At 36.5% G+C, this 23,100-nt stretch overlaps 1 protein-coding gene across 4 annotated transcripts in view; it reads right to left on the reverse strand.

Annotated features, from left to right (window-relative positions):
• GDAP2 (ganglioside induced differentiation associated protein 2) overlaps positions 1–23,100 on the reverse strand; it is a 70,673-nt gene that overhangs the window by 31,995 nt on the left and 15,578 nt on the right. For all 4 annotated transcript variants that reach the window (XM_046645083.1, XM_046645084.1, XM_046645081.1 and 1 more), the window contains 5 exons: positions 18,623–18,776; positions 18,079–18,167; positions 13,081–13,157; positions 6,389–6,548; positions 4,172–4,325 (listed from right to left, as the gene is read on the reverse strand). In XM_046645083.1, coding sequence (XP_046501039.1) covers positions 4,172–4,325; positions 6,389–6,548; positions 13,081–13,157; positions 18,079–18,167; positions 18,623–18,776 — 634 coding nt within the window. The remainder of the gene's footprint in view (positions 1–4,171; positions 4,326–6,388; positions 6,549–13,080; positions 13,158–18,078; positions 18,168–18,622; positions 18,777–23,100) is intronic.

Raw genomic sequence — 23,100 nt, forward strand, 5'->3', positions numbered from 1 at the left:
CATTTAATCTACTGCAATATCACATATTAAGTAGCAAATCTCTTAAATTTCTGCTAGATTCTCACATCTCCTTCTGCATTTAATCTACTGCAATATCACATATTAAGTAGCCTCTGGAAAACTTCACTGAACACTGGTCAGAATGAGAATGAAAAGGGCACATAGCCTTAGTAACAACAGAAAAATACTTTTAGTCTCAGAGCCTCCCTGAAAGGCTCTCATGGTCCCCAGACCACACTTTCGAGCTGCTGTTATTACTCTGAAGTATTCTGCAATATAGATAGAAGACCTCATCTTTAAGCATTTCAGACACTGGGCACCTAAATGGGAAATCTGGAAATCTTTTGATTCAAGTGTAGTTTATCACTCAAGGGAACTGAGTAGCAGAGATACCAAGCATTTGTTTCTTGTTTCAGGCTTTGGGAGCCAGAGGCGGTGCTGTTCTCCACGTGTGCAACTACACGTTGACTAGATGTGCACAATAACCTGACTGCTGTTCAGAACATACCCCTGACAACTGAAAGTAGTGTGGCTCACTCGTGAATTTCCAGAAGTGAGGGACTACTTTATTTATGTCTGCATATTTCAGTATCTAGAATGTTATCTTGTACAGAGTAAATATCCAATGTTTCCTGAAGTGAATGGAGATTGCCAACTGTGTAACAAATCTGAATCTCAACATCAAGGCCTTCTACCAATAAGAAGGACAATGCTTTAGATCCTGTATTCATATTCCTTCCTAGAAGTTACCCCTTTGCTGAGGACTCCTTTCCAGAAAGCCATGGACTTAGTGAATAAAGATTCGCTTTAATACTGGCTTAAACTAGTCATTACAAAGTGAAACAAACTCATTAAAAAGAGAGAGACACAGACAGACAAGTACAAAGTCCAAACACAAAGATAAAAAATTCTAGATTATCTGTGCCACTCATGGAGAAATGGAAAAGGTATGTGGAGGGGGTGTGTGAGACAGAAGACAAGAGAAGAGAAGAGAAGCAAAGTGAAGCAGCTGACTGATTTGAGAAAGGTGCTAACAATGCAGTTCCTTGTACATGAATACAGAAGACTCTAGTCCTCCAACTTCTCCAGTTGATTTGTGTAAGTGGGCTGAAGACGGAGCTAGAGAAGGGAGATATGCTGCAGCAGCCACTTTGAAGGCTCCTCCTCAATTAGCTGTAACTCTGGGCAAGACACTCTTGGAGATCAATTTACCCTCTGTAAAGTAAAAGAAGTCAGACTAGATCAGTGATTTAGGGCAGAAAAGAATCATCTAAGAAACTTTAGAAGGAAGATTCCTGAGTCCTTCCCACAGAGGTTCTGATTCAGGAAGTTTGGTGTGGCGCCTACAAATTTTTAGCAAGTACCCCTCTAATGCCTATAGACTGTGTGCTCCGCTTTGGAAAACTCTATCAGATGATTATCAAAATTTCTTCCAACTAAAAGTACTGGTGAGAGACCACAGACCAGTGGTGCTCAAAGTGTGGTCCACCGTCCCGAGACTTTTTCAGGGGATTTGAAAGATCAAAACTATTCATAATAATACTGAAATATCATTTGTCTTTTTCACCGTGTTGATGTTTGCACTGATGGTGCAAAAGCAACTGCTGGGTAAAACTCCTAGTGTCTTAGCATGAATCAAGGCAGAGGCACCACATTTTACTAGTAGTCATTGTGTTCTTCATTGCCAAATACAGAAAAAAAAGAGCCAGTTTCATTTAAGAATGTCTTTGATAAGGAGGTAAAAATTATTCATTTTATGAAATCAACCCTTGGGAACACATCTTTATAAATATTAACATGTCACAAAATGAGAAGAACACATAAAGCACTTCTGCATACCGAAATATGAGGTTGTCTTGAAGAAAAGCAATGTGTGTTTGACTTTCAAGCTGAACTAGTTGCTGTTTTTCATGGAACACCATTTTTCTTCGAACAATGACCGGCAGACAAACTTTCATTATTCAACATGAGTATTTGGCAGATGTTTTCTCAAAAACAAATAAACTTACCTTTTCATTTCAAGAAAAACAACCAAGAGTATTTGATGCCAGTGATAAAACTTGAGACTTAAAAAATATATGTAATTTTGGAAAATTTGCATCCATTACCAGCAGCTTATAGTTCCTAATACTTAAAGACTTTTCTGATGAGATCAGTGGTGATTTTAAAAATTATTTTTTGATACTGTGTAATGAAATGTGTCAATATTTGGAAGACCTGAATAATTCAGTGAATCAATATTTTCTAAAAGACCAATGTATCATGCTATAAATTTATGTTATAAATTCCTATTATAAAATCTATTCAAAGTGCAAGACAAAACAACACATTTTAATACAACACAATACAAAAATTCATGAATATGGTTTGAGATTGCACATTACAACTAAACTTTAAGAAACTACCATTTATCAAGTTATGATATAATATCACAGAAGAATATCCCCAATTATTTGCAAAGGCTATTTCCCTTTTCTAACTATGTAACTGAGGTCAAATTTTCCTCACATACTTCACCCAGAACAACTTATTGCAACAGTTTAAATGCTGATATGAGAATCTAGCTGTCTTCTATTAAGCCAAATGTTAATAGGCTTGCAAAAATGTAAAACAGTGCCATTCTTCTCACTAATCTTTTTTAAAGTTATTTTCGCAAAAACATAATAGGTTATTTTTAAACGAATTAATAAGACATTTCTCATATGATAAATATTGGTCGGTATAACCCATGTGAACAAAAGCTCTCTGGGGTCCTCAACAATTTTTAAGTGTGCAAAGGGGACCTGAGACCAAATAGTTTGAGAACCACTGCCCTAGACCAAAAGAGGTACCCAAACCTAGCAGTGCATGAATCATGATGTGAAAAAGTTTTAATATATATATGGATGCCAAAGTCTCAGTTAGGGGAGGGAGAGCCCAGTCACTGTATTTAAAAAAAAAAAACCTTTGCCAGATGATTCTTACACATGGCCACACATGGTTTAGAAACCATGGAAACTATCGTTTAATTATGATTGCCTTTGGAAAAAGCTGTTCATTGGTGCCCCCTAGTGGTTAATTTGCTTTGCTTCTAAAAACATCATCAGAATAAAGTGAAAACTAGGAACTCAGGAGACACAAAACTCTAATCCTCTACGGGACTCCAGAGATTATCTAGTCTAACTCCCACTTTACAGATGGAGACCAACAACAACCACACATCATTACACTACAGTGTGATAAATGCTATCCTGTGATTTGGTTAAGTACAGGGTGTGAAAAAAGCATACAGGAGAAGAAGGCATCTCTTCCAGACTTCTATTCCAACTATTCCAACTTACAAGATAGGTTTCCAGAGGCAACTGCTTCTAAGCTGAAACCTGGAGAATGGGCAGGAATTGAAGGATGAGAGTATTCTAAAGGGATGGCAAGTACCAAAGCTCACAGGTAAAACAGACTATGATTTGCTCAGTATTGAAGAGAACAGCAGTGACCAATTTTAAGAGCCTGCTAAGTACCAGGTGCTGTGCTAAGCTCATTACATTATCTTATTTAACGCTCACAACAACCCTATGAGATGTTACCCCCTCAACCAACCCTATAAGGAAATGGATAATCTTAACCATTTCACAGTTTATGATTTTTTCTTTCCTTTAAAAGTTTTTGAAAAGCAGTTAGCTCTGAGGACTGTTAATCCTTGGAAAAGCTTACCCATGTCTTAAAAGATTTATTCAGAATTGCTTTACGAAACATCTGAAAAAATGGAATGTTCTTATAAGGTCTTTGGGATAAGTCAGGGAGGAATAAAACTCTTTTAAATTTAATAAAACAGTAGATTATGCTTTAATTATAAATATATTAAAGTTAAATAAAAACTTTGTAACCCTGTCCTCCCCTTTCCCTAGTTTCTACCTTTAGAATATAACCTCAACCAGAGGCACTGCAGAAGGAACAGGAGCCCTGAAATCAGGCATCATCTGAACACTGGCTTCATCACACATTAACTGTGACCACTGATAAATTCTTTTACTTTGAGTCTCTGCAACTACAAAATGGAAACAATCTCTTCCTCACTGGATTGTTATAAAGAATAAATTAGAACACATTCTATGTGGGTCATTCAGCAGATGTAAGGCCCTTTCTTGTCTCCCCTGCCCTTACACGTGTATCAGTCCAAAGGAGTTTGCCTTACTTTCTTTGATGCTGCTTCTGCAGGGCTGCCTCTGATAACTGCCCCTGAAGGATCAGTCTTCTTTGCTTATCAATATCTCCTTCCATTCGAGCAAAAGCATGAGAGCCAATGAAAGAGAGATCAACACCCAAGCCTTCATCCTCTTCATGGTGGTCTGTAACAAAAATACTATCAATAGAGATCTCATGACGAAACTTGACAGAAAATGCTACAAATAGATTGTGAATGCTGCAATAGGGATGATTGTGAGGTAACTCCAAAGACTGGGGTTAGGGTTATTTTTTGAGAATGAAACTGAAATCAGATTCAGGCATTTGAAGAACTGAAATAATGAAAGAAACCACCGTCCACGTGTGACAGAAGTTCTAGGAATATATGAAATCAAATCAAGGTGACCTGGGTGTAACCTTAGGAAGGAAAGAGCAGAACGTAATCATGAGTGAAAAGATAGAAATAATGAAACTGTATGGGTGTTTAAAGATGGACTATAGCACAGCAGTTAACAAGAAACATAAGGAACAAATATTTGGGGTCGTTTATTCAGAATTGTGTAAGGAGGGAGCATTTGATTGACTGGCATATACTGTCAGGTAACCCCCAAAGGAAGATGGATGGACTAGGATCGTGGGTTATGGTCCACATTCACTAAGATATGTTTTGATTCTAATTTAACATCCTGGTTTTACACACTGGTCATGCCTACATAATCATTCTGGTCCATAAGAGTTATAGTTCTCACTACAAATTAAATTAGACTTTCTGATTTATTCATATCACCACTTCATGTTTGGCTACTAGAAGCCAGTTCCTTGGGAGTGGATCATCTCTTAGTGTGTTCCCCACTGCATTAAGAGATCTGATAAAATAAAAAAAAAAAATTGTTAAAGAAAGGAGAAAAAAAAAACCCTTGGACTATGGGGAGCTTCCTAAGGCAGAGCTACCACTTGAAGCCCATCCTGGTGGGCCATCTAGCTCGAACTTCCTCACGTCTACTTCACCGCTCCTCAAAATGTGACAGGCCAACAGCGTGGAAGAGCCTGCTTGTATTAAAAAATACTCATGGATGAAATCTTCTTTCAATCCCTCAAGTAAAACTGATTTTACAACTATTTTAAGAGATTTAACATTCTATTTGAAAATATTTATGAACACTAAGGCCTATATCTATGAGGTAACAATATTTTGTGAGATATAAATGCAAATCAAGCACTCTGAGAATGGTCAATAGAAGGGGACCTTTTGGCTAATGAGTCAGTCTCATTTCCTGCCCAGCACTGCCATCTCAAATTGGTTTTGCTATTCATTACTCCTTGTCCTATAAAATGCCTTTTCTGAATTTAGGAAAAATTACATTCTATAGTGGTGGTCACAATTATGAGGATTTCCAAATGACTCTGGGCATATTTCAAGGGTGTATAATATTGGAGGCTCCCTAAAGTACATGGGCATTCCTGCAGGAAAACTTCGTTCATAGACCTTTCCTAATGCTACACCATTTATAACTCCCTCCATGAGATTTAAGTCTGTGTACTGGTGATGAGTAGCCTTCTACAGGTTTTAACTTAATGCTCATTTAAAAGTGTTCACAGTAGGAATCTCATAGTAATTTCGGTGAAATTTTAAGCTGCTGACTTTTGAGATCAAGTTCCAGCACTGAAGCTTGTGGAGCCTATCTCCATAGAAGGGATTTATGACCTTAAACATGTGCCCATGAAGACCTGCATAAGCTGTCATACAGAACAGATTCAGAAGGGCTCCCATCCTACAGTGCTCTACCATTGCTTCATATCTACGTGGGTATGTAACCTAAAGAAACAAAATAAATGGTTAAAGTATTCTTGTCTTAGTATTTAATGTTAGCTATGGCTTTTAGAGGACATTGTTGAAATTTTAGATGATAATGCACCTTACCACTGTCTCAACAGTGTCTGCCTGAAACTATAAGCTTCAAGAGGGTGAGAATGTTGTTATACCCACTTCCGAATCTCTACTGCTTAACACAGACTTAAGGTAACATATATAGATAGGTTTTTTAATTTAAAGAATAAATCTTAACAAGAATAAGACTCTAAAAACATCTCAGTTGGTCTTGATCTTAGGGTCACGCTAATAGAGAACTTCCCAAAGGTCAAGCTGAAATTTCTACTTCTTTGGTGACTGGTGTTCTATCAGTCCCTTTGCTTCCTTAAGAGGGAAATTAAGAAAGATGGGACTCACCCTCCGGAGCACCAGGCTTTTCACTTATTCTAATCTGTCGTTCAGGTACCACAGGCTCCCCTTCTGCATTTCCAATATCTGCAGGTAGGTATGGCAATGATCGACTCTCCTCTTTTAATGATCTCGGGAAGTACAGAGGTAGCAGCTTTTGGTAAGTAGCCTGTGTCAGAAAAGCAAGCCATGCTGTGAAAAATAATGAAGTAATGAAGCAGGCATCAGCAGTGTTTAGTGCTTAGTGTTGTTCCATACACTAGGAAGACAGCCTCCATCGAGAATAAAGATCTTACCACTTCTGAGCTCAGACTAGATGCTGTCTGGGTCCCTCAACTAGTTCTGTGTTAAAGATCAGGATATTGTTAGCTAGTCAAGTTAAACATGATTCCCATCCCAGCAATTGCAGGTCACTGAACCTGGAATGTGTAAGTCCTACCACTCCTGTCTCCAGACTCTTCCTTCACCCTACTAACGATATTTATCTTTCAAGATTCAGCACAGATGCTAACTCCTTAAACCTCAGTGTGCCATCAGGGTCCATTTGACCCACGTTTAGTTTTTGCTTTTTTTTTTTTAACAGTTCTAACTATTTATGGAAGATTGCTATTTCACGACTTTTATTCTTTCTTCAAGGTCTCCCAAAGAACAAAGATAAATTTTACTTTAAAAAAATTCATTTTATCTTATAATTTTCATATGGGTTGGCCCACTGGACTCATTTATAAATCCACAATACATTATACGCATCTTATTTTTCCTACATCTTGAAGCCTTTTGCTTTTCTCTCACCCTAGGAGTTATTTTATTGTTAGTCATCAATTATTCCCAACTAGACTAAAAAAGACTAAAATAGGATAAGAAATCAAAAGAATGATGGAATTGCCTAGGACAATAAAATCATTATCTATGAGTTTTCTTATTGTGTCACTCACAATTTTGCATCATCTTTCATGTACAGAAGTATATAAGGTTGGTATAGAAGAAGACTGGAGACATCATCTTTACAGTCTTTCTTCAAAAACTGAGATATAATTCACTTACCATAAAACTCACCCTTTTAGAGTACACAATTCCATAGTTTTTAGCATATTCACAAAGTTGTGGAATCATCACTACTATCTAATTCCAGTACATTTTCATCATCCCAAAAAGGAAATCTATACTCATTAGCTAGGTCATTCCCCATTTCTTCCTCCCCCAGCCCCTAGCAACCACTAATCTACTTTGTCTATATGGATTTGCCTTTTCTGGACATTTCATTAAAATGGAATACAGTATGTGGCCTTCTGTGTCTGACTTCTCTCACTTAGCACAATGTTTTCAAGGTTCCCCCATGTTGTAGCATGTATCCATACTTCATTTCTCTTCATGGATTAATAATACTCCATTGTATTACGAATACACCATATTTTATCAGTTCATCAGTTAATGACGTTTGGGTTGTTTGCACTTATTGACTATCATAAATAGTGCTTATACAAATATTTGTGTACAAGTTTCTGTGTGGACGTATGTTTTCACTTCTCTTCTACATAACCTAAGAGTGGAACCTCTGCTTTTTGAGGAACTGTTTTCCAAAGCAGTTGTATCATTTTATATTCTCACTAGCTAAGTATGAGAGTTCCAATTTCTCCGCATCCTCACCAACACTTATCATTGGCTCTCTTTGTGATTATAGCCACACTAGTGGGTGTGAAGTGGTATCTCATTGTGATTTTGATTTCCATTCCTAAAGGTTAATGTTGCGGAGCATCTTTTCCTGTGCTTTTTGGTTATTTGTATATCTTTTCTGAGGAAATGCCTATTTAAAATGTTGCCTGTTTTTTAAAAAGACTTTATTTTTTTTAGAGCAGTTTAAGGTTTACAACAAAATTGAGAAGAAGCTATAGAGATTTCCCATATACTTCCTACCCCGACACATGCAGAGCCTCCCTCATTATCAACATTCCCCCACAGAGTGGTATGTTTCTTACAGTTGATGAGCCAACACTGACACATCATAGTCACTCACAGTTTACCTTAGGGTTCACTCCTGGTGGTGTTCATTCTATGGGTTTGAATAAATGTATAATGACATATATCCACCATTATAGTATCATACAGAGTATTTTCACTCCCCTAAAAATCCTCTGTGCTCTGGCTATTCAACCCTCCCTACCCTAATCCCTGATTTTTTAATGTCTTCATAGTTTTGTCTTTTCCACAATATAGCTGGATATATAGTTGGAATCATACAGTATGTAGCCTATTTAGATTAGCCTCTTTCACTTAGTAATATGCATTTAAGGTTCCTCCATATCTTTCAATGGTTTGATAGCTCATTTATTTCAGCATTTAATAATATTTCACTGTAGGGATGGACCACAGTTTATTTATCCATTCACATACTGAAGGACATCTTGGTTCCTTCCAAGTTTTGCCAAATATGAATAAAGCTGCTATAAACATCTTTGTGTAGGTTTTTGTGTGGACATAAGTCCTCAATTCATTTGGGTAAATACCAACTTTTACCCATTTTTTAACTGAGTTGTCTTTCTATTGTTGAATTGTAAGAGTGGCCAATTTATCTATATTTATTTTGGCTGCTTCTGCTTTGGGGTCATATCTAAAAAACCATTGCCTAATCCAAGACCATGAAGATTTATACCTAAGTTTTCTTCTAACAGTTTTATAGTTTTAGCTCTTACACCTAGGTCCTAGATAGATTTTGAGCTAATTTTTGTGTATGGTATGAAGTAAGGGTCCAACTTCATTCTTTTGCATATGGATATTCAGTTGCTCCAACAACATTTGTTAATAAGACTGTTCTTTCTCCACTGAATTGTCCTGGCAACCTTGTCAAAAATTCTATTCCATTGATATATATTTATTCTTATGCCAGTACCACACAGTCTTGATTACTATAGCTTTGTAGTAAGTTTCGAAATAGGTCAAGTGTGAATCCTCCAACTTTGTTCTTTTTTTCCCCGAGACTGTTTTGATTATTCTGGGTCCCTTGCACATCCATGTGAAATTAAGGACCAACTTCAATTCCTACAAAAACATCAGTTGGGATTTTGATAGGGATTTTGTTGAATCGGTAGAACAATTTGGGAATACTGCCATCTTGACAACACTGAGTCTTCCAATCCGTGAATGGGGATATCTTTCCACTTATTTATGTCTTTTAAAATTTCTTTCAAAGATATTTCATAGTTTTCAAAGTACAAGTCTTAATTTTCTTTTGTTGAGTTTTGTCTTAAATATGTGATTCTTTTTGATGCTAGTATAAATGGAATTGTTTTCTTAATTTCATTTTCAAACTGTTCATTGCTAGTATATAGAAACACAATTTATTTTTGTATATTGTTCTTCTGTCCTGTAACCCTGCTGAACTCTATTAGTTCTAATGGTTTTGTGGACTTCCTGAGATTTTCTATATACAAGATCATGTCATCTGTGAATATAGTCACGCATTGCTTAACAACGGGGATACCTTCTGAGAAATGAGTCAGACAATTTTGTCATTCTGTGAACATCATAGAGTATACTTACACAAACCTAGATGGTATAGCTTAGACACACCTAGGCTATATGGTACCAATATTATGGGACCACCATCATATACGTGGGTCCATTGTCCATCGTTGACTGAAATGTCATTATGTGGTGCGTGACTGTAGAGACAATTTTACTTTCTTTCCAGTCTGGGTGCTTTTTCTTTCTTTTTCTTGCCTAAATGCCCTTCCTAGTACCTCCACAATACTGAATAGAACTGGTGAGAGTGGAAATCTTGTCTTGTTCCTGATCTTAGGTAGATAGCTTTCAGTATTTCACCATTAAGCATAATGTTGTCATGGGTTTCTCATACATGCCCTTTATCAGGGTAAGGAGGTTCCCTTCTAGTTCTAGTTTGTTGAGTGTTTTTATCATGAAAGGGTGTTGGATTTTGTCCAATGTTTCTTCTGCATCTACTGAGATGATCAAATACTTTTATCCTTTATTCTATTAATATGGTACATTACATTGATTGATTTTTATATGTTGAACCAACCTTATATTCCCGGAAAAAAATCCCACTTGGTGTTGGTATATAATTCTTTTATATGTTGCTGGATTCAGTTTGCTAATGTTTGTTAAGGATTTGTGCATCTGTATTCATAATGGATATTGGTCGGTAGTTTTCTTTTCTCGTGTGTAGTATGTTTTTAACTTTCATTGGACAGAGTTGGGAATTCAGAATTTTTCATTTTCAGCCCACAACAGCAAAGAGAAGACAACTGAACAAAGATGACATTTCAAAATTATTAAATGAATCAAAGATAAATGCAGAGACAGACAGTAGCACTTTAACGACGATGATCAGATTGGTCATATAAAGTGAAATCTCAGACACTGAGATGACAATATTCTAGATTAATTTTCTCAAATTCAAGAATCTATGAACTAACAATACATTTCTAAGGACAAAGTGGAAATATGGCATTCTTATTCATTTAGTCATTCAACAAGAAGGAGTTGATCATGCAGTATTTTGTGATAATAACCTGGACCATCCCATTTTCCTAAAAGGACATAAGACAGTATTCTTTCATCTTTGTGATGTTTGTGCAACAAAATTTACTTGATACAAAGAGGCTGGTTATGTTTAAATTCTTATTGAAATGCCAAATAAAATTGTTTTTCATTATCCCTTTGTTCTTTGATAAATTATCATAAATGACTCAAAAAAAAGTCCATTGGACAAAGACAATAAATGTTAACGACTGCTTTTTTCAGGTATAGTGAAAGTAAAGAATTTTTCTCTGTTCCCCTGGGTTTGGGTTAGGTTCCCTGATATATTGCCATAGCACCGTGATGCACATTCCTAGCACAGCATGTGCCACACTGCAGGATGGTCTTTATCTGGCTGTCTTGCTATTAGCCTACAAACTCCCTGAGAGCAGGAACCATATCTCATTTGGTATTCTGTTCTATGACATTGGCCAAATCTCTAGCCCAGACTTCACTCCTCAGCTTTAGACTGATATGCACAATGGCTTGCTGATCATCTGTCACCACACTCCACTATGATTCAACATGTTTAAAAGAAAATCTGTCTTCATCCCCGCTCCTCCCCTATCCAAAGACTTTTACACTTTCTACTTGCTCTCTCATTGGTGGCATCATTATCCAGTCATCCAAGCCAGAAACCTAGGAGTCATTCTTAACCTCCCTCTCTCTTTTCCCCTACATATTTATGACCATAAACTCCAGCTGAATTTGTTTACTAAATATTTTTTAAACTTTTAACACCGTGAGTGTTCTTGTTCAGGCCTGATCATTTCTCACTTAGAATACTGTGACCACCTCTTATCTCTTGCCACCAGTCTTTCTCCTTCCAAATCATCCTCCACACAGCTAAAATAGAAATGAGACCACATCATTTGTCTGCTTAAAACTCTTCTATGTTTCTCCAACGCACAACTGATGGAGTCTAAGTCCCAGAGCATGAGACACCAGGCCTTGAGTGAACTTGTTCCTGCCTAACTTTCACTTTTGCCTCTCCCAGCCTCACATGTTATGCAACAGCAACACTACACCCTGTATGTTATTTCTTACTTACATGCCTGTGCTTATGCTTACGTGACTATTGTCACTTACCCCTCCTCCCTTGATAAATCTTACTCATCTTTTACAATGATTTCAACTTTATATCACCTCCTATGAGAAGGATTTCTGAACCCTATGCCAGGCTGGAGTTCTGTATTCCTATCCTTCCCATACCTCCCCTAATGTACTTATCACAATTATCATAATTTATCTGAACTGTCTCCACCAACAGACAACGAGTTCCTTGAGGACAATGACCACGACTTGTTCACTGGTGTATTCTCAGGACCTAGAGACCTAAACCTAATAAATGCTAGACACTCAATAAAAGGTCACTGAGAGAATGAATGGATAAACAAGAAGAGAGAGCAAACAAAGTAAATGTATCTTATTTTAGCAAATTCAAAAGTATTTATATATCATGTATGTAGCTATATATACTTTGCAAGGATATTTCACATGTATTAACTCATTAATCACAAAACTCCTGTGATATAAGTACTATTAGTATTCCTATTTTATCAAAGCATAGACAGGTTAAGTAACTTGCCCATGGACAGAAAACTGGGAAATAATACAAGCTGAACTGGACAGAGCACACTACAACTAAATAAAGCTTAATAAGATAAAAAAGAAAAGAATTTTCTAAAATGGCTCTAAAATCAAATTGAAACATACTAAACCTAACTACATACAACAAAACATAAACCTCACAACTTAATGTAGCCACCTGGCTGGGCTGTCACCTGTCTCCAGGTCAAAGAGACCCCAAAACTTTCCCAGCACAGCAGTGGTTATGCTGCCAGGCACCCAGTGCTTAGGTTATAACGCAATGCCTTGAGATGCCGTGAGAGCTAACACAGGGAGCAAAGCAGAACAACTCCATTTCATTAGATTTCACTAAATGACAACGGTTTAGCAGTGAAACAAAATGAACAAAATGCTCCTTCCTGACTTGTTTTTGGTCTCTAATATAGTCTTTTTCAACAAATGATGGTAAGCCCCACTGCCAAATATATACAGCTAATTAGTAATTGCCTGCTGGCAATACAGTAAATAGATAATGAGACAAAGGCAAACACAAGTAAAAATAAGATTTAAAAAATGGAACACAATTAGCGAAATACCTCTTCAAGTTCAGAGACAGCAAATACTACTTTTTCAATGGTCTCCCCATGAATCTCTAGGAATCTCCTTACAGTGCCTAAGGAAAAGAATAGAAAGATTATTCAATAAATAAGACATTACTTATGGGTAAAGAAAAATCAAACTCTTCAAAGTCTTATTTTTGTAATGGATCACTCCTCATTTCCTTCAGGTCTCTGCTCAATATCAGTGAAGCCTGCCCAGACTACCCTATGTGAAAACCCTTCCCTGACTTGCTTTCCTCTAGAGCAACAATTATAGCCATTTTGTGGAGTTTCTTGTTTCTTGTACATCCTCTCTGTCCCCCTGTCCCGTCGACTAGAATGAAAGCTCCATAACAACAAGAGCTTTCTTTTATTTCCTGCTTTATTGCTAATGTCTAGAGCACTGCCTGGCTAGAGAAGATGCTGATTCCGGACAATTCTCCCTTATCCAGCATATTCTTTTTATTCCCAGGGGCCTCTCTCTGACCAGAATGATCTAGTACAAGAATCTTTCCATTCATTTAGTTACAGTATTAGATGTCCTACTTAGCTCTTCATCCCTGTCAAAATCCCATCAAACCAAAGTTGAATTATTTTTTTCTTAATTTCTATATTATCCTGATTCTTCTCTATCAACTTCCTAATAGCCTTTCTCAGCCCTTAACTTACTAGACATCTCTCCAGCTTTAGTCCTAAAAGTCCAGGTTCCACCTTTCAAAAATGTTGTCCTCCAGGGACTGTCCTTCACATTTTTGGTTTTCTTGATATATATACAGTTTAGCTCACTAATTTGCTGGTTAGGTACTACACCAAATGCTGATAGCTCCCAAATCTTTATATTCTGTTTTCTGATCAAAAGACCTGAATTCCCTACTGCCCACTGGGCACATCTGCCCACATAACCCAGAGACCTCAAACCCAACATGCCCAAATCTGACCCCACCAGGTCCAAACCTGACCTCCTCTTTCCCCTCAAAACCTGCTCCTCGACCTGTATTCCTTATCTCAGTTACATAACAACATCCAAATACTCATCCAAGCTAGAGTCCTGAATTTTTTGACACTTCCTTCACCTCTTCCTTCATCCTGCATTTTCAGTACGTTAGCATGTCCTTTAAATTCTACTGCTGCCATTTCTAACATCCATTCCTTCTCTCTTCCAGCTGCTCTCAGGCTCTCAATGCTTATAAAGACTTTGGCAACAAGCTCGACTGTTCTCTTGTTTCTCTTTCCCAAATCTACATATTCAGTGTTGCCTGAGTTATCCTCTTATGCTACTCTCTTCACTAAACACTTTTGATGGCTCTGCACTGTTTATAGGTTAAGATTCAAAGTCCCTAACATGGCTCACTCTGACCTCAACTAACCCCCCTCCCTTAGTCCTATTTCAGATTATTCCCCCCACATGCTTTAGCCAAATCAGCTTCTTTTCTGTACTCAGAACACGCCACTTACTTTACACTACCCTCCCTACCTCTGCCTGCATGGTTACCTTCGACTAGGATACCACTCACTATCACTTTCTCTTAGTGAACTCCTACTCATTTTCCAAGACCCAGTCAAAAGCTATCTCCTTTGTGTAGAACTCCACTCTTTCTTGTGCTCCTCCTGTAATCTTCTGAACAACCCTCTATTCATGAACTTTTCACAGCACTTTATAGGTAGACTATGGGCTTTTTGAAGGCCAAGTATATTTTACATTAATATCACCAGGACCTAGCACATCTTAGGAAGACGGCAAGAAATCACTCAAAAGTAACTAGTAACCTAATTAACATTTTATGGCTCCGGTTATCTAAATATTGCCTGACTTGTTCACTACTATATCTTGAGAACCTAATAGAGTAGACCCATTTGTTAAAGGACTGAACAAATATTCATAATTATCCCTCTGTTAGGTAACAAATTTACTTTTCATTTCTCCCTCTATTCTGCTTTAATAATTTTTTAAAAATGAACTTTGTAAAAGAGATTTTCTTCTATTCTATTTACTTTGACACCAAGTTTTAATGTGCATACACAATAGTCAATTTCCTAGTTTGTAACTGTAGGATTTCCTTTGGAAGACAAAATACAACGCCAAATAGTATCCAGTTTGAATTCCCTCACCAGAGTTCATTAAGTAATTCTACAAAAAGGAGAAAAAAAAAAAGTCATGGCTATAAGGTTGTAATGCTTAACTGCCAGTTCAAATTGTTCCTTTCAAAGTTTGATCTGTGCACTATTCTCTGCAACCAACCAGGTTGTCATGTGTCTAACTTTTAGTGAAAACCTTTTAACTGGTGGGAATGACATCTGCGACATTAAAATTCCCAACCTGGAAACAACAAGAACAAACACCGTTGTCTTTTTTCTCACCACTGTATCCTCTTCTATACAGCACATGGCCTAGCACATAGTAGTCACTCAAAGTTTTGTCGAATGAATAAATAACCTGATAAATTTTTTCAATGCAGATGTTTCTTTACGCTTCTTCTGGAGAAGAACTGAACTACACATCAACTAAGAAAAAGAAGATAAATAGTCTTGATATATCTATCAAGAAGGTATTACTTAGGTTTCAAATGAAATAAAATTCAACAATAGCTTAATAAGTAAGAAAGATTTGTGTACTAAGGACTTACAGTTACATCATTAGATTTGTTCTTTGGCTCATATATGCTACAAAAGTGTACAAGACATTTGTTTCTCAAATGCTCAGAAAGTACAGGAGCAAAGGGTCCAATTGTTTATGTGTATTTTCTTTAATGAGATGCTATAGTTTTGCTACTAGATTTAAGGTGTATTAGATAAGTCTTAAAAATATAAGTTAACTTATCCACCTTAAGAGCTATATTTCCTTTTTGCTAATTAAATTCCCAGAAAAGCCTTCATCAAAGTCTCTTATATTCACTGTTGATCTTTATCTGCTATTACTGGAATTACTGCTCAAAGCTGACAACTCTTATAGTACTGTATCAAGTGATTTCTCTGGGGCCAGAGAGCTAGAGTTAAACAAGTAGAACTGGGGCCAAAAACCAGTCTTCTTGACTACCTTTTCAGAGCCTTTTTCTACAAAATGATGTGTCTCTCTACATTCTAATCCATATGATTACTTTAACAAGAAATGGAGACATAAAAGAAGGCTTAGCTCAAGCTATTTGATGACAGGGCGAGGGCTAAGTAGAATCAGAGGATGTTGAGACCCGCCAAAGCCTTGCCAGGAAGAATTATACAAAGGCAGGAACTTTGCTTTGCAAAGGCATCATTTAGAATACATGCATGCTACTTCTAACATGGCAGTGTCCCACTGAAGCAGTTCTAACTCAAGCATAACAAATTACCTAGTATAACAGACAGCTTACTAGAGTGGGAGTCAGCAGGCCTGGATATATGTTCTAAGTCTGCATAATCCTGAGAACATGACAAATGTCTGAGCCTTTTTATTCATAAAGTGAGTATCTACCTAAAACACAGGGTTGTTGAGAAAATAAAATGGAATTTCTTTATCCCCTTTTAAAATACATATTTCTTGAGCAAGTACCATATGTAAAGCATTCTTAACATATGGAAGCACTGGAAATACAAAGATGAAAAAATAAGTTCTCTGCTCCTCAATAAGCTCAGTCTAAATAATGTATATTAAGTATAAACTGTAACTATAAAACATATAAATTTACAATAAAATCCTGAACAGTAAGAATCTTAGTTTTAAAAAATAGCTCATTATTAAAATAAGATGACTTAAGACTAAACAAGCCCTCACCCTAAATTCTAGACTATATAATAATTTATACATTCAAATTCAAAGATCTTAGTAATAAATACATAAAAATAAAAAACATCTTTGTAATTTTTTAGCAGATATCATTCAGCTCCTCATATTTAAATTCTAGAGATAGAAAGGGGTCTTAAAGATCATCTAGTATGGTTTCCCTCTTAAATGAGGAATGTTTTCTATAGTATCTGCAACCGATGGTCATTTAGTCATTACATAAACGTTCCCAGTGACAAAAAGGTCACTTAAAATACCTTTCTATTACAGATAGTCCTAACTCAAATGGGACCAAAATCTCTCCTTCCTTGTCACTTGGTCTTAGACCTGCCTTCCACAGTCAGAGGTCTTATCTACAACCATTACAAAAATCTGTAAACTGCCTGAAACGTAAACTCCATATGTATCACATTCCTTTGAGGAAAGAGTCCACAGCTTTCTTTCATCAGATGTTCACTGTAGTTTAGGACAACCAAAGAGGTTAAGAATCACTGCTCTAAAAATGCCACATACAGCAAGTCCACAATGAGACTCTCAGGTATTTGAAACACGCAGTATACATGCTAAAAGCATGCCCTTCTCCAGGAGTAATACCACTAATGTTTCAAAATGCCCTCTGGTTTCTCAATGTTTCATGAGACATGACACCCAGAACTATATACAAAACTCTAGATGTGGCCTGATCTGCATATAATACAGTGAGATCACAGACTCTCTCAAGCTGAACACCATATTTTTATATCACATATATGACATTTTGGCTCATAATGATAGAGTCCAGTCCTTTAAAAACTAAATGCATGGCTTTATATTCAAATAACATATGTACAAGCTGCTGTTTAAACTGCAAATTGCTATATGAATCTGATATTATACAATCTGTTTTGACTTCATTGTTGCAGCCTGTTAAGATTATTCTGAATTATGATTCAAATACCCAATGCCTTGGCCATCCTTCTTAGCCTGGTATCATTTTAAAATTTAATAAGCAAGTCTTTTAAGCCTTTATTCAAATCGACAAAAACATCAACCTAGGAAAGTAAATTGAGAGCTCTGCAACTTGCCAATACATATAAACTTCGCTCCGGGATGCCATGATCAGTTAATCAACAAATCTTCTTTGACATAACTATTTAACTAGTGATACAAAAATTTTTAAGGCTCAACTTATGTACAACATTCCCAATCCTGCCTATGAGGTTCTATGTCCATTTATGTACAGCACCTCCAGTATTACTTACGAAGTGCTATGTGCGTTGCATCCTCTAAAGGATAACCTCGTTTTGCAGAATTGATGACACAGAATCCAATAGAAGACATTGATTGCTCTCTGCAACGAAACAGAAAACACAAAAATTACACTACAAATAGTCATAATATATACATAATACATATCCTGTTAAAATATGCAGCTTAACTTCATCCCTGCCCCTTCAACAAATCTACTATAATAGTTAACCCAATTGCACTTTTTAATAATCACATTAAGATAAAATTTAATTGCACCATTTGGGGGAAAATAATCCAAGTAAAGACTGAGTAAAATGGGAACAGTTAAATTTTTAAGTCACCCAAATCTATTCCTTTTACTCCACTAAGTTTGAGAAGATAATCAATTCTATTTGATTATTGATTTGAGAAGATAATCAATTCTCCCTGATTCTTCAGAGTCCTCCTAAACTATCTAAATCCCTCAAAATTTGACTTGCATAGCTAGGTTTCATTTTAAAACCGAGGTCTTTAACAATGTATGCACGCAATGTCCAGGAAATGAGTAAGTCATACTTTGCCAGTTGAAGTACGTTTCTGTAGCAGCTGTACAGGGAACTCTCAGCTGCTGTGCGATAGCGGCTCTTATATTTGGGTCCCACTGTGTGAATGATGAACCGAGCAGCTAGATTAAATCCTTTCGTCAATTTTGCTTCACCTGTCCGGCAACCTAGGAACAATGGAGCACACATAAGTCATGGAGGTATTAGAAAACAACAACAACAAAACAAAGCATAAAACAGAGAAAGTATTAAGAACTTTTGAGAAATTTCAGTTAAAAGTATGGACTGAACACAAGCAATTATCTCTGTTCTCAAAATGACAGTGAAGCAATACAATAGGTATAAAAATAGAGACAAAGAAAAGAGAAGAAAACATGAAACAGATAAACATCATCAAAATTTTGGAAGATAGAAAGTCAATGGACTAGAAGTAACTGATTTAGCAAAACAGAAAAACCTAAGTGCTTGCAGAAATGGAGAAACCACTACGAAGCAAGCTGGTCTGTACTGAAAGGCAGTGCTGGATTCAAGACAGACTGCTTTGATTCAATTCCCGAGGCCACCATGTTCCAGCTGTGACACTTTGGGCAGATGCTTGGTCTCTCCATGCCTTGATTTCCTATTTAAAGAGGATACTAGTAGTACTCACATCACAGGATTAAATGAGTTACTATATGCAAAGAGCATACATGCATTAGCTATTATTGTTGTTGTTGTTGCTGCTATTGCAGAACACTAAAAAGGCTCCGAAATTGGAGATCCTAAGTACTTTTAAAGGCTATGATGTGAAGTGGGACTAAAAAGAGAAGGCTGAGTTAAAAGTCTGCATAAAAACAGTCAAATCTCAAACAACCCCTCTCTCAGCCAACACAGCAAGGTGATCATGTCTTTACCACCACAGCAGTGGGAAGGTTTACTCTCTGGAGATGCTGAACTAGAGTTTCTGGACAGATCCCTAGGCATAGGTAAAAGGAGGGGATTTAGTTAAAGTCTTATATTTAACAATGATAGCTCTAGATCTCTGCTCCTAATTGGCTTCCAAAACACAGACACCCAGGCTTACACTCCTGGAGGATTCCTTTCCAGGAAACTAAGAGGCCCAAACCAAAAGACCTACAGATTCTGATAACTGAGGGAGGTTCCCCAACAAAACAAGAGGGCTGGCTCATCACCTTCTTCAAGACCCACCAAGCAACAACCTTTGCCCATCACACAGAGCTTCCCATGAGCTTCTCAGTTCCTCCTCTTAAACACAGCTGACACTCAAGGACCACCAGAAGTGAGGAAAGCATCTAACAAAAGAGGGGCAGAACAAATGCTCAGAAAATAGACAATGTAGGGAAGGAAACTTAAAAAACAAACTAAAACCTCCCAATACCACAATTACTGCTCTCGGAGAGATAACAGAAGATAGAGTACTTCTGAAACAAAACCAGAATGTTATAAAAAAGGATTATTCAGAGGACAGGAAAAAGCACGTATAAAAACTGTTATAGATAAGTGAAAAATATGACAGCAGAAATAAAAACTTCAATAGATAGGTTAAAGCTAAAGTTGAGGAAATCTTTCAGAAAATAAGAGCTAAGAAATATGAAAATTGGAGGATTAAACAAGGAGAAACAACATCCAATAGGATTTCTTTAAAGAGAAAACAGAAAATACAGAGGGAAGGAAATTATTAAAGAAATGAAACAAGAAATTTTCCAGAACTGAAAGACAGGAGTTTCTAGACTCAATGAGCCCACAGAAGACCCAAACCACAGCAAGGCACATCACTGTGAAATTAAGAGAACACCAGAAATAAAGATGAGATCAAAAACTTTCTAGGAAAGAAACCAGTAGCATAAAAAAGGATCAGGAATGAGAATAGCATTGGTTTTTCAAGAGCAATAATAAAAATAGAAGACACTGGAGCAATGCCTTCAAAAATCTGGAAAATGATTTCCAACCTAGAATTCTACTTCCAACCAAACTACCAATAAAGTGTGAAGGTAGAAGTAAGATCTCAGTAATTTTTTCTTTTGGTGAAAGACTGGCCCTGAGCTAACATCTGTTGCCAAGCTCCCTCTTTTTGCTTCAGGAAGATTGTTTCTGAACTAACATTCATGCCAATCTTCCTCTATTTTGTACATGGGACGCTGCCCCAGCATGGCTTGATGAGTGGTGTATAGGTTCGTGCCCAGAATCTGAACCTGTGAACTCCAGGCACTGAAGTTTAGAGTATGAACTTAACCACTACGGCACTGGGCTGGCCCCAAGATTTCAGTAATTTTGCTTCCTTCCACCCTTTTCAGAAATGTCCTGGTAGATTTATTCACAAAAATGAAGGAGTACATCAAAGAAGAGAAAGGCATGAAATCTAGGAAATGGGGCAATCCAATCCATTAAATTTTCTCGGGATGATAATTGTGCAGCAGGCATAGACAGCACCCTGGAGAGGAAGGAGAGGATGGAGAGTGGGGGAGCCAAGTTCCAGGAGGGACTTTATCAAGAAAAAAATGAAGCTGAAAGATAAACAGAAGTGTTTGACTTTATTGAGAGGAGGTTTATAATTACATAGAAAAGTTTGGGATTGAATCAATGATAGGTACATAGAAAATTTAAATAATGAAATCAATTAATAACCTAGAGGAAAAATAGCTATACAGAAAGAATACTAATCTGTTTTCTAATCAGCTCTGGGCAATATTTATATAGTCACAATGTTAATACTGAATATTGTTTTAATAAAAATTTGACAGGCTATTTTGGGAAGGTGGTGAAGGGGAAGAAAATGTGTGAGTGTTGTACGTACATGTAAAAGAGAGGAGTGGATAAAAGAGAGTTTAATCTTTAATTGCCAAAATAAGTCAACAGATAATGAAAAAATGAAAAAAATCAATATAGCAGTTTGAACATATTATCTGGAAATAGAAGATAAATAAGATAAGGGACTTAAAACGCTTGAAAGTATTTGCCCCTGGAGAAGAGGAATCGAGATAACAAAGAGAAAGGTAGAGGACTGTTGCTTTCCTTCATATATTTTGACATAAAATTCTTTGACTTTCAAAGCTACATACGTTAATCAATGAAAAGCTCTAAGCACAAAATGATACTCAAAAAAGAGAAAGGCAGGAAAAACTCACTTGGCACCATTTGAGGCAGCTATTAAACCAATTCTTTATTTTGAAAAATGGTAATTACAAGAATCAAGAATTTATCCTGCCCCTCTAACAGAAACTATAATTCAGAGTAACCACGTAATGTCAGTTAATGAGGAAAGGCTCTACTTTACAGAAGAATGCCAGCTAGTGAACGTGGATGGAATGATAGATTTTAGAAAAACATAACTTCATAATCTTAATGAAATTATTGATTCAGACAAGGACTAGAAATTGCTGCTAAAACCATTACGTGAATGTGTGATGGGGAACTGTACATTTACAGAACCTAAATAACACCATATTGATTACTTTCAGTCATAAAGGATAAAACATAACCGTACAAATGGAAGGATCAAACTGTCATCACTCCATTCCAGAGAGCCATCTCAGTACCAGTAACGGTCCACTAAGGGGTCAATCAGATTTTATACCATCTAATATGATACAACATTAAACACACAAAACATCACCTACAAATATTTTAGCCAAACTTGATTCCATTAGCTCTAACTTCCAGTTTACAGGAAATACAAGGGATAAAGGAACAAACTAAATAGCACCACAGGCGACTCAGATAAATCCAGAAGGTGGGACATCTTGGAAAACATCTTGGCTTAGTTCACTCAACAAGTCAGGGTCATAAAAAAGGGATTGTGTTAGATTAAAAAAAAAAAAATTAAAGGATATAACAATTAGATGCAATGTGTGGTCCTGGATTGGATACCTGTTTGGATAACTAGCTGCAAATGCATTTTTGGGTCAACTGGAAATTTTATACATTGTTTGGGTATCAGATGAGGTAATTTCTGAAACCAAAAGGTGGAATTCATTTGCTGAAGAAACATTAACTTATTAATTTATTTTGAAGACAGAATATATATAATTATTTTATTTTGGTAACAAAATATTTAAGAATGTGTTCAGACACCCACATCCAGATACAGAAAGATCCAGAAGACTATGCACTAAAGTGTTAAGAGTGGTGATCTTCGTGTGGTGGAAATGTTTTCATTTGTTTTTAGCTTGTGGGCATATAATTTCCTACAATTTACATTTACTGCTTCTATAACTAGAAAACAATTACTGAAAAGAAATTATATAAATGCATTACTTTGATTAAAAAAAAAAGCAAGCAGGCAAGCAAACATGCATTTGGGCAGTCAGTTTGCAGAATCAGTCCTGAAGATCTTTCAGGACTGAGCTCAGGAATAGAATTTTAAGTATTCTGGATATTCTGGTTTGGGGAATTATACCTTTCCTTTAACGACTGTTACAAAAACTCAGAACTTAGGAGATTAGTCATGCTAAGTAATGCTATATTGCTTCCCAATCTTTCACTTTTTCTTTC

This window comes from Equus quagga, chromosome 18 (assembly GCF_021613505.1).
Source record: "Equus quagga isolate Etosha38 chromosome 18, UCLA_HA_Equagga_1.0, whole genome shotgun sequence".
Lineage (NCBI taxonomy): Eukaryota > Metazoa > Chordata > Mammalia > Perissodactyla > Equidae > Equus > Equus quagga.